Source organism: Bos indicus, chromosome X, assembly GCF_029378745.1.
Source record: "Bos indicus isolate NIAB-ARS_2022 breed Sahiwal x Tharparkar chromosome X, NIAB-ARS_B.indTharparkar_mat_pri_1.0, whole genome shotgun sequence".
NCBI lineage: Eukaryota > Metazoa > Chordata > Mammalia > Artiodactyla > Bovidae > Bos > Bos indicus.
Window position 1 is genome coordinate 14,209,220 of NC_091789.1, and position 13,203 is coordinate 14,222,422.

The following is a 13,203-nucleotide window of genomic DNA, read 5'->3' on the forward strand; positions in this document are numbered from 1 at the left end:
ATTGAGTCAAACAACTTCTCAGCCTGTCCACGTGGCTTCATGGTTATTAAAATTATAAAGGGACTCTTGCCAGTCTTCAAAGTTCTCAAAATTACGGAAGTATACATGGATGGATGATGGATGCATGTGGGTGCTTGTGTGTGGCTCTTTGCAATCCCATGGACTGTTGCTCACACCCCACCAGGCTCCTCTGTCCATGGGATTCTCCAGGCAAGAATACTGGAGTGGGTTGCCATTTCCTTTTCCAGGGGGTCTTCCTGACCCAGGAATCGAAACTGCACATCCTGCATTGGCAGGTGGCTTCTTCACCACTAAGCTATCTGGGAATCCCTAAAGTATACATAGTGAGCTTTTAACTGTGCTGAAGGAAAAACTACAAGATAGATTGAATAAAGCACTCAGTCTGTAGGCCAAGTAATCAGGCTTCCATGTAAGAAGCAAAGAAACGCTCCTAGATGTATGGAAATCTACAGCTTTTAGTCGAAGTTCTTTATTAGAAAATAATTCCAGAGGCACTTTAACAATACAAATTTTATTAAAAAAATAAGTAATAACATCAAAACTGTTCAGCAAATCTATATTCAATGTAACCAAAATAAACAAACACCAAATTAAAAAAAATATACATCTATATATATATATGGGCAAGAAACAAGTGCATTTTTTGGTCCCAATACTTTCTGAATATATTATCTTTATCAAAGGAATTACACTAATGGCTAAGAAGATAGTATGCATTAGATGTACAGAAATGCAACGTTAAAACTCCTTTTAAGGTCTGTAGGAAGTGTTCTTTGCCAATTCTTCATGCCTTTGAACCCACAATCACTAAGATAACAATAGTTCCAAGATAGACAGTGGATGTAATAACGTCTAGTGGTCTGAATAATTACCAAATTAAGAAGCTGCCAATAGGTAGCTACATAAAATCTGTAGGGAATTCAAAGGATTTTTTTGAGTTATTAACGAAAGAAAATGAACACAAAACAAGTTTTAAAGAGAAGAAAGAAAAGAGGATATAACAAAACAGACATTAATAAATTTGGCAAAGACAACATAAAACAAAGATAACAAAATTAAATTAGACTAAAAAAATAAAAAAAATTGAATAGTAGTATTGCTGAATAAGTCTAATACTGGAAAAAACTTTAAACAACAACAGTAAAACTAACTGATTTTGGAACTGTAACTTCAGAAACTTCAAGAACATCAAAGTAAAAGTTACCTTGGTTCCCTATATAACCAGTTTTTATATTCCCTGGACTGCATGCACACTAGAGGAAGATAAAAGAGCAGCAGCCAGAATGATCCAACTTCAACTTGGATGTTGAAGCATTGATCTGATGGGCTTTTCTTGGTCAGAATCAACCCATGAGCTTAAGATCAAGAACCAAAGCCCCCAGCAGAAAGTTGTGCTCTATTTGGTGGGCCTTGAGGTCATCTCTGGCCAAATTAGCATCAGTCTTATAGGAGGCCAGTCATGAAGGAAGGGACTCTCCCTAAGATTTGATTTCTTAAGGCCAAAATCTAGAGGAGGTCTCACAGTCAAATAATTCACATTCCTTGGAAAGAGGACAGGCATCAGACGTGTCCATCGAAGGGGGACACGGACCAGGAATACCCTGGACTTTATTTGAAATTTCTGTGTTGCTTCTGCATCTGAAAGATATGAAAAATAGAACAATGACAGACAAGGAATGAAGAAAAAGATAACTATCTGACCTAAAAATGTAATGTAATCTCCTAAGAAACTAACTAAGAAACCAGACAAAACAGACAAAAAAGATGAACAGTCACATCATTTGGAATGCAGTATTCTGAAAGCAAGTATAGCGGAGAAAAACACGAATTATTTTAAGCAAAGCAAGAAAAGACCATAGCAACAAAAGTTATTTCTGAAGAGAGCCAACAGGAAAAAAGTTTATGTTAAGGTATGTTAACCTGACACAAAGATAAGGTGGAATAAGATTCTAGTGCCATCCGACAGCTGAAAAGAGCTGAATAACGAGAACTAGTGTCATGAACTTGGCTGTTTAATTGCTTTTTTATGAGAAAACACATCAGAACTTTGAACTTAGGAAATTCCAACTTTTCTTGCACCAGGTTGCACGAGCTCCATAGAGCAGGAATCTATTTCAACAAGAGGCTTTAAAAACAAAAACAAAAACAAAATATTTAATATTTTTCATTTCTATTAGTGATACATTCAATAAATGCAATACTGCTAAAATCCATCAAAGAAAAATGCACTGAATGAATATTAAACTTACGCAGAAATGGGTTCACAGCTGAGGTACCTTCAGGAACTGAAATTAGAAAAAGTTTTACATTTAAAATAGAATATATGAGGAATGAGAAGGGGAAAGGGAGGGAAAGGATAAATTAGGAGTTCGGGATTAGCAAATATAAACTACCATATACAAAATAGATAAAGAAGAAGGTTCCAACTGTATAGCACTGGGAACTATATTTATATCTTGCAATAAACTGTAATGAAAAGAATCTATTTATGTATAATTAAATCAATTATATATGTGTATGTATAATATATGTGTATATATACATATAATTAAATCACCAGACTAATATAACATTGTAAATTAACTATACTTCAATATAAAATAAAATGTTTTTAAAGAATGTATGAGGAATGAAACTATTAATATCTAAGAGCCTGTTCTGTGGTTGATCAAAACCACTGGAATAAGTATCAGAAATCTAAAGTTAACACAATTATATATACTTACGAGTCTCTATAATAACTTGGCAAGTGTGAGTTTTACGTTGACTTAAGTGTTTAGCCATACGATCCAGAGTAGAAGAATCAGCCAGGAAATCACATTTAAGGCACACTAGAGTAATGCCCCTATTAAAAAAAAAAAAAAGACAGAAAAGGTTTTTGTTTTAAAAAAAAATCCATACACAAATTCAATTATTATTTTTCCACATAATAACTTTTTTGTGTGTGTGTTGTGACCACCATTTCCAAATTTTGTTATATAAGCCCAATATATATGAAAGGGTATAAATATGTCTCTAGAAAATGGCATAGTCATGTCTATATTATGTGAACATTTAATGCTGTATATGCTGTTCCCTCTCCTCGCTGTTGTTTAGTCGCTCTGTTGTGTCCAACTCTTTGCAACCCTATGGACTGTAGCCCGCCAGGCTCCTCTGTCCATGGGATCTCCCAGCCAAGAGTACTGGAGTGGGTTGCCATTTCCTTCTCTAGTTCCCTCTCATGTGGTTTCTAAAAGCTATGAGTGAAGAGAGAACTAAAACCCAGTCAGGACTCCACTAACAACTTGTATAACTTGTGCAAGGCACAATCTTTCTCTGCCTTTGCCCATCAGCAAAGCAAGATTCATCCATTCACTATATTCACTGAGAACCTTCTTTACATACTCTGTACTACTAGAATGTATTTGTGTTACAAGTATAAGAGTGAACAAAAAAGGATACTCTGTGAAGCCTACAATCTAATGTCCTATTTAAATGATGATAAAATCAGAGAAGAAATGAGGTCTTAAAAATAAATTATGTAAACATAAATCATGCAATTATCAGCTTATTAACAAAGCATAAATATACTTTTGCAGTTCATTTTAAAATTAAATACTTTAAATTTTAAATACTTTAAAATTAAGTACTTTACCTGTATAGGAATAAATTCATAGCATAGTTTAGACTAACTTCTCCCTTGCAGCTTTACTCTTAACAGCCTGTTGGATATTTACACTGAGTTGTCACATTAGAAATGATCTTCATGAAACTCAAGTCGTGTACTTTCCTCCTTACCTGGGAAAAGTCATTCCTCCTGACTGGTCTCCTTAACGATGCCATGCCCCTGACATAAATGCTCAGAACTGTAGCTATTTCTGACTCTTTTTCCCTTAAGACAGTCACTATTTGAAAAATTTTATAATATTCAATATTAGCAATTTATTGAGCACTTACTCTGTGTAGGCTGAAGTTTTAGATATATCATCTCACCTATATTGTGTAACAACCCAAAGAGGTAGGTGCTATAATTTTAACTTTTTTTAAGAGAGGACAGGTTCAGGTTTAATAACTTACCAAGGTCAGGACCAGGTCTGAAACTGAACCTTTTGATTCTAGAGCCCATATTCTTAAATGTGGTGTGATACCACTTCAACCCAGATTATCTTATTAAATCAGTCTTAATCAGTCTATGTGCCTCATGTGGGCTTCCCAGGTGGCTTAGTGGTAAAGAATCTGCCTGGAAAGGCAGGAGACACAGGAGACTTGGGTTTGATCCCTGGGTGGGGAAGATCCATGGAGAAGGGAATGGCAACCCACTCCAGTACTCCTGCCTGGAAAATTCCGTGGACAGAGGAGCCTGGCAGGCCAATGGGGTTGTAAAGAGTTGGACATGACTGAGCGACTAAGAATGCACATGCCTCATGTAGCTACAACTCACCTTGTATACCCCTCCAAATTGATCTTCCTTTAGTATCCTTGATTCCACACGAAGCACCAATGGCTTTCCCAACATCTTCAAATTAAGTCCAAATTCCCTAGGCTTTTTCAAGGATTCCACAGTCTGGATCTATTCCCAGACTCTGAACTTAGTACTATGTTATATGAACTTCATGCTTCATCCCAACTGCACTACTTGTCATTCACTGTGCTTATCATTTGCTTTTTTCCTTTCTTAAATCTCATTCATGCTGTTTTTCCAACCAAAACGCCCCTGTGCCTGTTCTTAAAAGTGGAAACGTCTCTTTCTCTTCAAATCAGTAACTCTCATTACACTTATTACAAACCTCCCTGTATTAATTTTTGTAGTTACTTATGTTCACATCTTATAAATTGTACATTCCTTGAAGGTTGGTACCAAGCCTACTTCATCACTGTCATCTTCACAGAATTTGCTACCTTGTGTTATACATGATAGATGTACAATGAATTTAAAAACACACACTGAATTTTAATAAAATAACAATTATAAATTTACTATTCTTAAAATTTTAAGTATGAAAATTTCCATACACAGAAAATCACCAATTTTCTATTTAAATTTGAGACCCACCCTATGTGAGAAAAAAAGTCGTACAATTAAATCTAAGAACCAAGCACACAACTCAGTTTGACAATAGTGAGATAAAAATCAAATTAAATTCTCATCTTTAGAATTAATAAATCCTTTTCATTATTATAAAAATTTTTTAGTAAATGTTAACATCTAGATAAAGTTAATTGGTATTTCCTAATTCCTTGAATTTAGCAATAGTTTTAAAATTTCACTGATATATTTTTAAAAAATGGAATAAAACTTTCCTCTTCCTATGAGCTATTATTGGTCTATCATCTACACACTCCACATATGTCACTTTCAATATTAATTTACTCAGTAAATATTCACAGAAGCCTACCATATGCCAGGCCACTACTGAATGCCCAGCAAATGTCTGGCATAGCCAAATACCCAACTCATACACATTCTAGTGAGAAGATACAGACAGTAAACAAGTGGATGAAATATACAATCTATTGAACAGTAAAAAGTTGCCATGAAGTAAAAACAAAGCAAGAAAGGGAGATAGGGAGTGTCAGGAGTGGGCCTGGGGAAAGGATGGTATTTTAAATGGGGTGGTCAAGGAGAGATCTAAAGGAGGCGACAGAGCTAGCTACCCATGCAGGTATCTGGGGAAGAGCAAATGAGGCAGAAGAGATCAAAATACAAGATCCTGAGTCACAGCATCCCCTCTTCTCCTTTTCCACTAACCCAAAGCATTAAAACAAGTGTTGGCTAAACTTAAGTCTATGTCTTAGCCTGATGCTATCAATATAAAGACCTTGACACTGGTATCTCAAATAGCAATGATAGCAATAACAAAATAATTAACCAAAGGAAAATGGAGTGAAAAGGAATTAGAAGAATGTGAAAAAATGGTCCCTAGTGAATTCTGAGCTAATTGTGTGTAGTAGCACCAACATTAATGATCAATCCTTTCAGAAATGTTCACAATTCCTCGGAATAGTAAACAAGTTGTGTATTTTTATTTCAAAAATAAAAGTGTGTTAGTCACTTTGTCAACTATCTTAAAAGTCTTTTAAATATTCAAATATTGCTGGAGAGCCTTATTTTTAAATCTTATAATGCAAATTCATGAAAGTTTCATCTTAATGCCTAATATCACTGAAACAAAGTTTAGCTGGAGAATATTAGGTAATCCCCTCTTTGATCTAAGGGTATAATGAATAGAACTCTATTATGTCCAGTAGCAATCATTTTCCAAACTAGGCACTCTAGCATCAGGTTAAAAAGTTACTATAGAGAGAATTAAAAAAAAAATTACTTACCTGAGAGTTCTACAACGCTTCTTAAAAATAGAGACTCGTTTAGCTGGCTGGCTGGTATGAGAGCTAGAAAGACAAGAAACAAATGAAATTTTATTATACAGTAAGTCATTAATTAATTTTATGACAATTTTTCAAGCCTATGCTTAGTTTCCTAGTTTTGAATAAAAGACCACAATTTAAATTATAAAATTCTATTAGCATTTGTTTAATTCAAGATTTTTATCTTACATTTCATGTTATCATTGTATTTAAATATTTTTAACATATTTCCCTGAGAATAATCTTAAATTATACTTCCCTACTATAAAAAAAATAACGAGTTAAACATGCAAAGAGCATCAAATTAATTTTTTCACTTAATAAGAGTTGAGAACAATTTAAAAGTTACTTGCTAATGATATATTTTGCTGTAATATAAACTGTTAGGAATAATTATTATTACTTTCTAATCAATATACTTAGCCTGGGGACCCTGGAAGAAACTGTTTCTTAGGCCAAGTGACACTACCATCAGTAAAATTAAACACTTAAAGAATCTTCTGCAATTACTGGAAGAGCTTTTAAAGAACATCAATTAAAGGAAGCAGAACTCGAGTTAAAACAATACTTCCTCTATGCACAGAACAGAAAACCACTAACAAAATTTTGCAGTCAATGTTAACAGCTTCTATATTGCCTTTTAAGTTGATAAGGAAAGCTTTCCTGTATTAGAAAGTCAGGCAGAATTAGCCAGGATCCTTGGTGGCTCAGAAGGCAAAGAATCTGCCTGCAAATGCAGATCTGGGTTCGATCCCTGGGTCGGAAAGATCCCCTGGAGAAGGGAGTGGCTCCCCACCCTAGTATTTTTGCCTGGAGAAGTCCATAGACAGAGCCTGGTGGGCTACAATCCATGGGGTTGCTAAGAGTTGCACATGCCTAAGCGACTAACACTTTCATTTTCTTTTGGCATAGCACAGTATTACTCAAAGTGTGGTCCATAGGACCAGCAGCATCTGCATCACCTGGGAGCTTATTAGAAATACTGAATACAAAGTCTCAGCTCCCACTCCATACCTACTGAATTAATCTCTGGTGCTGGTGCCCAGAAATCAGTTTCAATAAGATTTTCAGATGATTCTTACACAAACTAATCATCTGAAAAACTTACTGAAACTGTACTAACCCTAGTTTGCACCGACAGACCCAAACTAGGCAACACATCAATTCAATGGATATCCTTAAACACATGTTAACTATCCATCAACATACCATGTATACATGGGAAAAGAATGACTACCTATCCCCCCCAAGAAAAAGTCCTCAGAATAGATGCCATGGTGAATACAAAGAACCACTCTCTCAGGTAGGTAAGACAGACACATATTTAATATGAGGCAGAATAGCTGAATAGTACAGAACTTAAAAAATAACAACTGATTCCTATGAGGGACCACAGTGATCAGATACTTCATAGAAAGTAAAATGAGAGGGAAGGAGAGAAGCACGCCAAACAACGAAGAATAAGAAAAAGTCACTCTATGGAATATGGGACAAACTATACACTGGGGAAGATCAATTATTTTGAGGGGCTTGACTTCTGAGGGGGCCCTGTATAAGGGGCCCATACAGAGTTGGTATGGGCTGAGAATAAAGGTACTTGACCTCTGAGAAAACGAAGCTTCTGTATGTACAGGGCTCAATCTTATGACAAAAGTCCACACTGAGTCAGAGTGAGGGTATCCAATTAAGGGGAGGTACTTGAGGCAACCAAGGAAGCAAGGCATGAATGAAGTAGGGGAAACACAGAGAGACTTACAAAGCCCTTAGAAGAGTAGAAGTGGACAATTTCAGTTCTATATGAGCCGAACGATGAGTAAGTGTCCCTGATGATAATGCAGTACAGGCTTGGGGCTCACTGGAAATTAGAAAGTTTATGAAGGAAGCCTAGGGCCAGTTGGGGATATTTTTGGGGTAGAATGGGGCCAGAGGTCCCACAATACAGTTGAGGACCCTATGGCAAATGGGAGAGGACAGAATGATCCATGAACTTAAGGAACACCAAAGGTAATTTTCAATTTAATCTCCTATAAATTCAGGGCAGAATTAAAGCCCTGTTGGAGCAGCCATGTGTTTGGCACAGAGTAAGAGACCAGCATTCCCCTCAGCAGTATACTCAGAGAAAGGGTGGCTGGAGTCTGGTTTGGAACAACTGAGGCATAGGTGCAGAACCACTGCAGTAGTTGTGAGGCAGAGTGGTAAATTACAGAAAGACAGATTTTCAGGAAGCCATGATGAATGGTGCCAGATCAGGAGAACACCATAGGCTTCAGAAACTTAAAAGTGTATTATTTCCAGGTGATGCTCCACATTTATGCAAATGATGCACTGAGACAGACTGAGCTTAAAGGGGAGGAGGTAATAATAGCTTGGATCCTAGACAGACAAAAATGTTTGACCATTTGTGTCCCATGATCTATCCAATAGTTTGAGATGAAGAGTTGGATCTCAGGAAAACTCAGCATTGAAATTGGAGGATTCACAGTTGAAAGGTAAAATATGAAACTCTCAGAGTGGTTAAGGTACCAAGAAAAGAAATGCAAAGAGGCAAGAAGAGCTGAAGAAAGAAAAGGTAATGAAATAGAGGAGCAGCAAAAAAGAAAAAAATTGTGGTAATCGTGTAGGAGAACTTGAGAAGAGTTTCAAAAGTGACTGATGAGAAGTATTAAATACTCAATGAAGTCATAGAAGAGTAAGAATGAAAAGCAGTGAATACATTTAGTGATTAGGACATGATTGATAATCTTGAAAGGGGCAGCTTGAACTGATTAAGATGGGGGTGATATGCAAATTACAAAGGGTAAAGAAATGACAACATAAGATATAAAAGAGTACGTTTTACAAATGTTGACAGTGAAAGGAAGACAAGAAAATATGCAAAATAAAGGCAACTCTCCCTCATACTAAAACAAAAACAAAAACAAAAACCCTGAAAATATTTGTAGGCAGAAGAAATGTGGTACAGAGAAAAAGATTAAATGAGGGTGCATAAGATTATGGAGAAAATGGAGGAGATGAGGGGCAAAACTAACTTTGAAAAAATGGACATGTCTTTTTCTGAGATTAATGTCTGGATGAAAGAGAAAAGATTTGAGGTAGAAAAAGGTTAACCTTGGGAAAAATGAAAAAGATGACCTCTGAGTAATTAGTAATTAAACCACTAGACCATTCAGATATGACCTAAATCAAATCCTTTATGATTATACAGTGGAAGTGAGAAATAGATTTAAGGGTCTAGATCTGATAGATAAGAGTGCCTGATGAACTATGGAATGAGGTTCGTGACATTGTACAGGAGACAGGGATCAAGACCATTCCCATGGAAAAGAGATGCAAAAAAGCAAAATGGCTGTCTGGGGAGGCTTTACAAATAGCTGTGAAAAAAAGAGAAGCAAAAAGCAAAGGAGAAAAGGAAAGATATAAGCATCTGAATGCAGAGTTCCAAAGAATAGCAAGGAGAGATAAGAAAGCCTTCCTCAGCGATCAATGCAAACAAATAGAGAAAAACAGAATGGGAAAGACTAGAGATCTCTTCAAGAAAACTAGAGATACCAAGGGAACATTTCATGCAAAGATGGGCTCGATAAAGGACAGAAATGGTATGGACCTAACAGAAGCAGAAGATATTAAGAAGAGGTGGCAAGAATATACAGAAGAACTGTACAAAAAAGATCTTCACAACCCAGATAATCATGATGGTGTGATCACTGACCTAGAGCCAGACATCCTGGAATGTGAAGTCAAGTGGGCCTTAGAAAACATCACTACTAACAAAGCTAGTGGAGGTGATGGAATTCCAGTTGAGCTATTTCAAATCCTGAAAGATGATGCTGTGAAAGTGCTGCACTCAATATGCCAGCACATTTGGAAAACTCAGCAGTGGCCATAGGACTGGAAAAGGTCAGTTTTCATTCCAATCCCAAAGAAAGGCAATGCCAAAGAATGTTCAAAGTACTGCACAATTGCACTCATCTCACATGCTAGTAATGCTCAAAATTCTCCAAGCCAGGCTTCAGCAATAGTGAACCGTGAACTTCCAGATGTTCAAGCTGGTTTTAGAAAAGGCAGAGGAACCAGAGATCAAATTGCCAACATCTGTTGGATCATGGAAAAAGTAAGAGAGTTCCAGAAAAACATCTATTTCTGCTTTATTGACTATGCCAAAGCCTTTGACTGTGTGGATCACAATAAACTGTGGACAATTCTTCAAGAGATGGGTATACCAGACCACCTGACCTGCCTCTTGAGAAACCTATATGTAGGTCAGGAAGCAACAGTTAGAACTAGACATGGAATAACAGACTGGTTCCAAATAGGAAAAGGAGTACTTAAGGCTGTATATTGTCATCCTGCTTATTTAACTTATATGCAGAGTACATCATGAGAAATGCTGGACTGGAAGCAGCACAAGCTGGAATCAAGATTGCTGGGAGAAATATCAATAACCTCAGATATGCAGATGACACCACCCTTATGGCAGAAAGTGAAAAGGAACTAAAAAGCCTCTTGATGAAAGTGAAAGAGGAGAGTGAAAAAGTTGGCTTAAAGCTCAACATTCAGAAAACGAAGGTCATGGCATCTGGTCCCATCACTTCATGGGAAATAGATGGGGAAACAGTGGAAACAGTGTCAGACTTTATTTTTTCGGCTCCAAAATCACTGCAGATGGTGATTGCAGCCATGAAATTAAAAGACTCTTACTCCTTGGAAGAAAAGTTATGACCAACCTAGACAGCATATTCAAAAGCAGAGACATTACTTTGCCAACAAAGGTCCGTCTAGTCAAGGCTATGGTTTTTCCTGTGGTCATGTATGGATGTGAGAGTTGGGACTGTGAAGGCGGCTGAGTGTTGAAGAATTGATGCTTTTGAACTGTGGTGTTGGAGAAGACTCTTCAGAGAGTCCCTTGAAGACTCCAAGGAGATCCAATCAGTCCATTCTGAAGGAGATCAGCCCTGGGATTTCTTTGGAGGCAATGATGCTAAAGGTGACACTCCAGTACTTTGGCCACCTCATGCCAAGAGTTGACTCATTGGAAAAGACTCTGATGCTGGGAGGTATTGGGGGCAGGAGGAGAAGGGGACGACAGAGGATGAAATGGCTGGATGGCATCACTGACTCGATGGACATGAGTCTGAGTGAACTCTGGGAGTTGGTGATGGACAGGGAGGCCTGGCGTGCTTCAATTCATGGAGTTGCAAAGAGTTGGACACGACTGAGCGACTTAACTGAACTGCACTGAACTGAAGGTTAACAACTGAGAGACTAGAATAAAATCCTGAAGGTACTGAAAAGCATCTACACAGATGTTGTAGACAAAACCAAGTAAGTATTCTTAAAAGAGACGACCACATTAAAATTAAAGGTCATAAATTCAAAGCTGACTAAATCAAGCACAGTCTAGAACTGAGCAAAGATCAAAGAGGGTAAGAGAGTCAAGGATAGCAAGGTAAGCATGGCTGTATATATGAAGGATTCTAGAAGAAAAAACAAAGCAAGATTCACAACAGATGACTTTGAGGCTGAAGTTAACTATAAGATTAGATTTGGTGATACTGGACTGAAAAGTGGAGCCAAGACTAAAAGTCTAGAAGTAATGAGATTTCAAAATGAATGAATATTTTATATGACAAGGTAACATTGGATGGTGGCATTTTTTAATGCCTTACAGGTGGATGTGAAGTGCTGGCATTAAAGTCAAGGTACAATAAAGTCGGGCTGGGGAATCATCAAGGGGAAAAAAACACTGAGAGTTAAGTGCTGAAGGCATTAAAAAATGTGGGCAAATTCTTGAAAGTGGTAGCTGTCTATGACCATAAAGTAAGACAGGCAGAGTAAAGGTACTTGACCTTTATTATAAGCTCCAAGAAACCACTTTTATTGGTTTTATCTTATTTCTGACTGAAAATAAATGGACCTACCTCCATTTGAATAATCAAATTAGCATATTTGTATCTGAACAATTTTTATTTAGAAAAATCCGTACTGAAGGAATAGAGTACCAATAAGATTCAAACGAAAGTAATGTGAGCTTTGAAGTCTTTCTCTAGCATAGAGTACATGGTAGGTGCTCAAATAATGTAAAATAATTGACATATGAAAAAGAATTCCAACAGTAATGTCATGACTGGACTATTCCTACAGTCTCATTTCACATTTCATCAAATGAATGAAAAGATGGAGGCCTTGAAAAACAAATGGACAGAGGGTTAGAGGGAGAATGAGAGATAAAGAACACGAGAGAGTGAGCATGTGAGCACTGATGATGTTCCTAGCATTTTTGACAAAGCTGAAGTCTCTAAAAGAGATTGCTTTGAAGTGGGGAACACCGCACAGTTATAGGCACTTATTTGATAAGATATTTTGGAACATTTGAAATTTTATGGATCACTTTTTGAAAGACTTAGAAAAATAACTTCCCTACCAAACCTATTCTAATTTCATTAGCCTAACTGTTTCTAAAAATTTTGTCCCACTAATTTCATGAGTTATTATGCTGGAAAATAGTATTGGGTAATATCCTAGAAGTTCCCTGTTGCTAGATCTTTTTAGATCCTTGATGTGACAAAGTGGCTTTGTTTTCAAAAACCAAGTTATCTTGAATGGTAGTTTTGACTGGCTGTGTACATGTTTAACTCACCTCAGCATATGATTAACAAAGGCTTTGTTACAGTTAGTGCTGTATTTGCAAAAATTACAGCGCGTAAATAATGAAAAGTGGCTTGCAAAATCTTTTATTTTGGTATGACATTCAATGCACGTGTATACTCCCCGACACCTTATGGAGACAGAAAAAAATGATTAAAATACATTGTAAAACCAAAAAATAAGGTAAAGACT

At 36.7% G+C, this 13,203-nt stretch overlaps 1 protein-coding gene across 8 annotated transcripts in view; it reads right to left on the reverse strand.

The window, feature by feature from the left end:
* Positions 1–513: 513 nt before the first annotated feature.
* The window catches only part of ZNF280C (zinc finger protein 280C), a 69,373-nt gene continuing 56,683 nt past the window's right edge, over positions 514–13,203 (reverse strand). For all 8 annotated transcript variants that reach the window (XM_070784854.1, XM_070784851.1, XM_070784853.1 and 5 more), the window contains 5 exons: positions 13,004–13,141; positions 6,328–6,390; positions 2,748–2,866; positions 2,271–2,306; positions 514–2,146 (listed from right to left, as the gene is read on the reverse strand). In XM_070784854.1, coding sequence (XP_070640955.1) covers positions 2,136–2,146; positions 2,271–2,306; positions 2,748–2,866; positions 6,328–6,390; positions 13,004–13,141 — 367 coding nt within the window. In that variant the 3' untranslated portion in view covers positions 514–2,135. The remainder of the gene's footprint in view (positions 2,147–2,270; positions 2,307–2,747; positions 2,867–6,327; positions 6,391–13,003; positions 13,142–13,203) is intronic.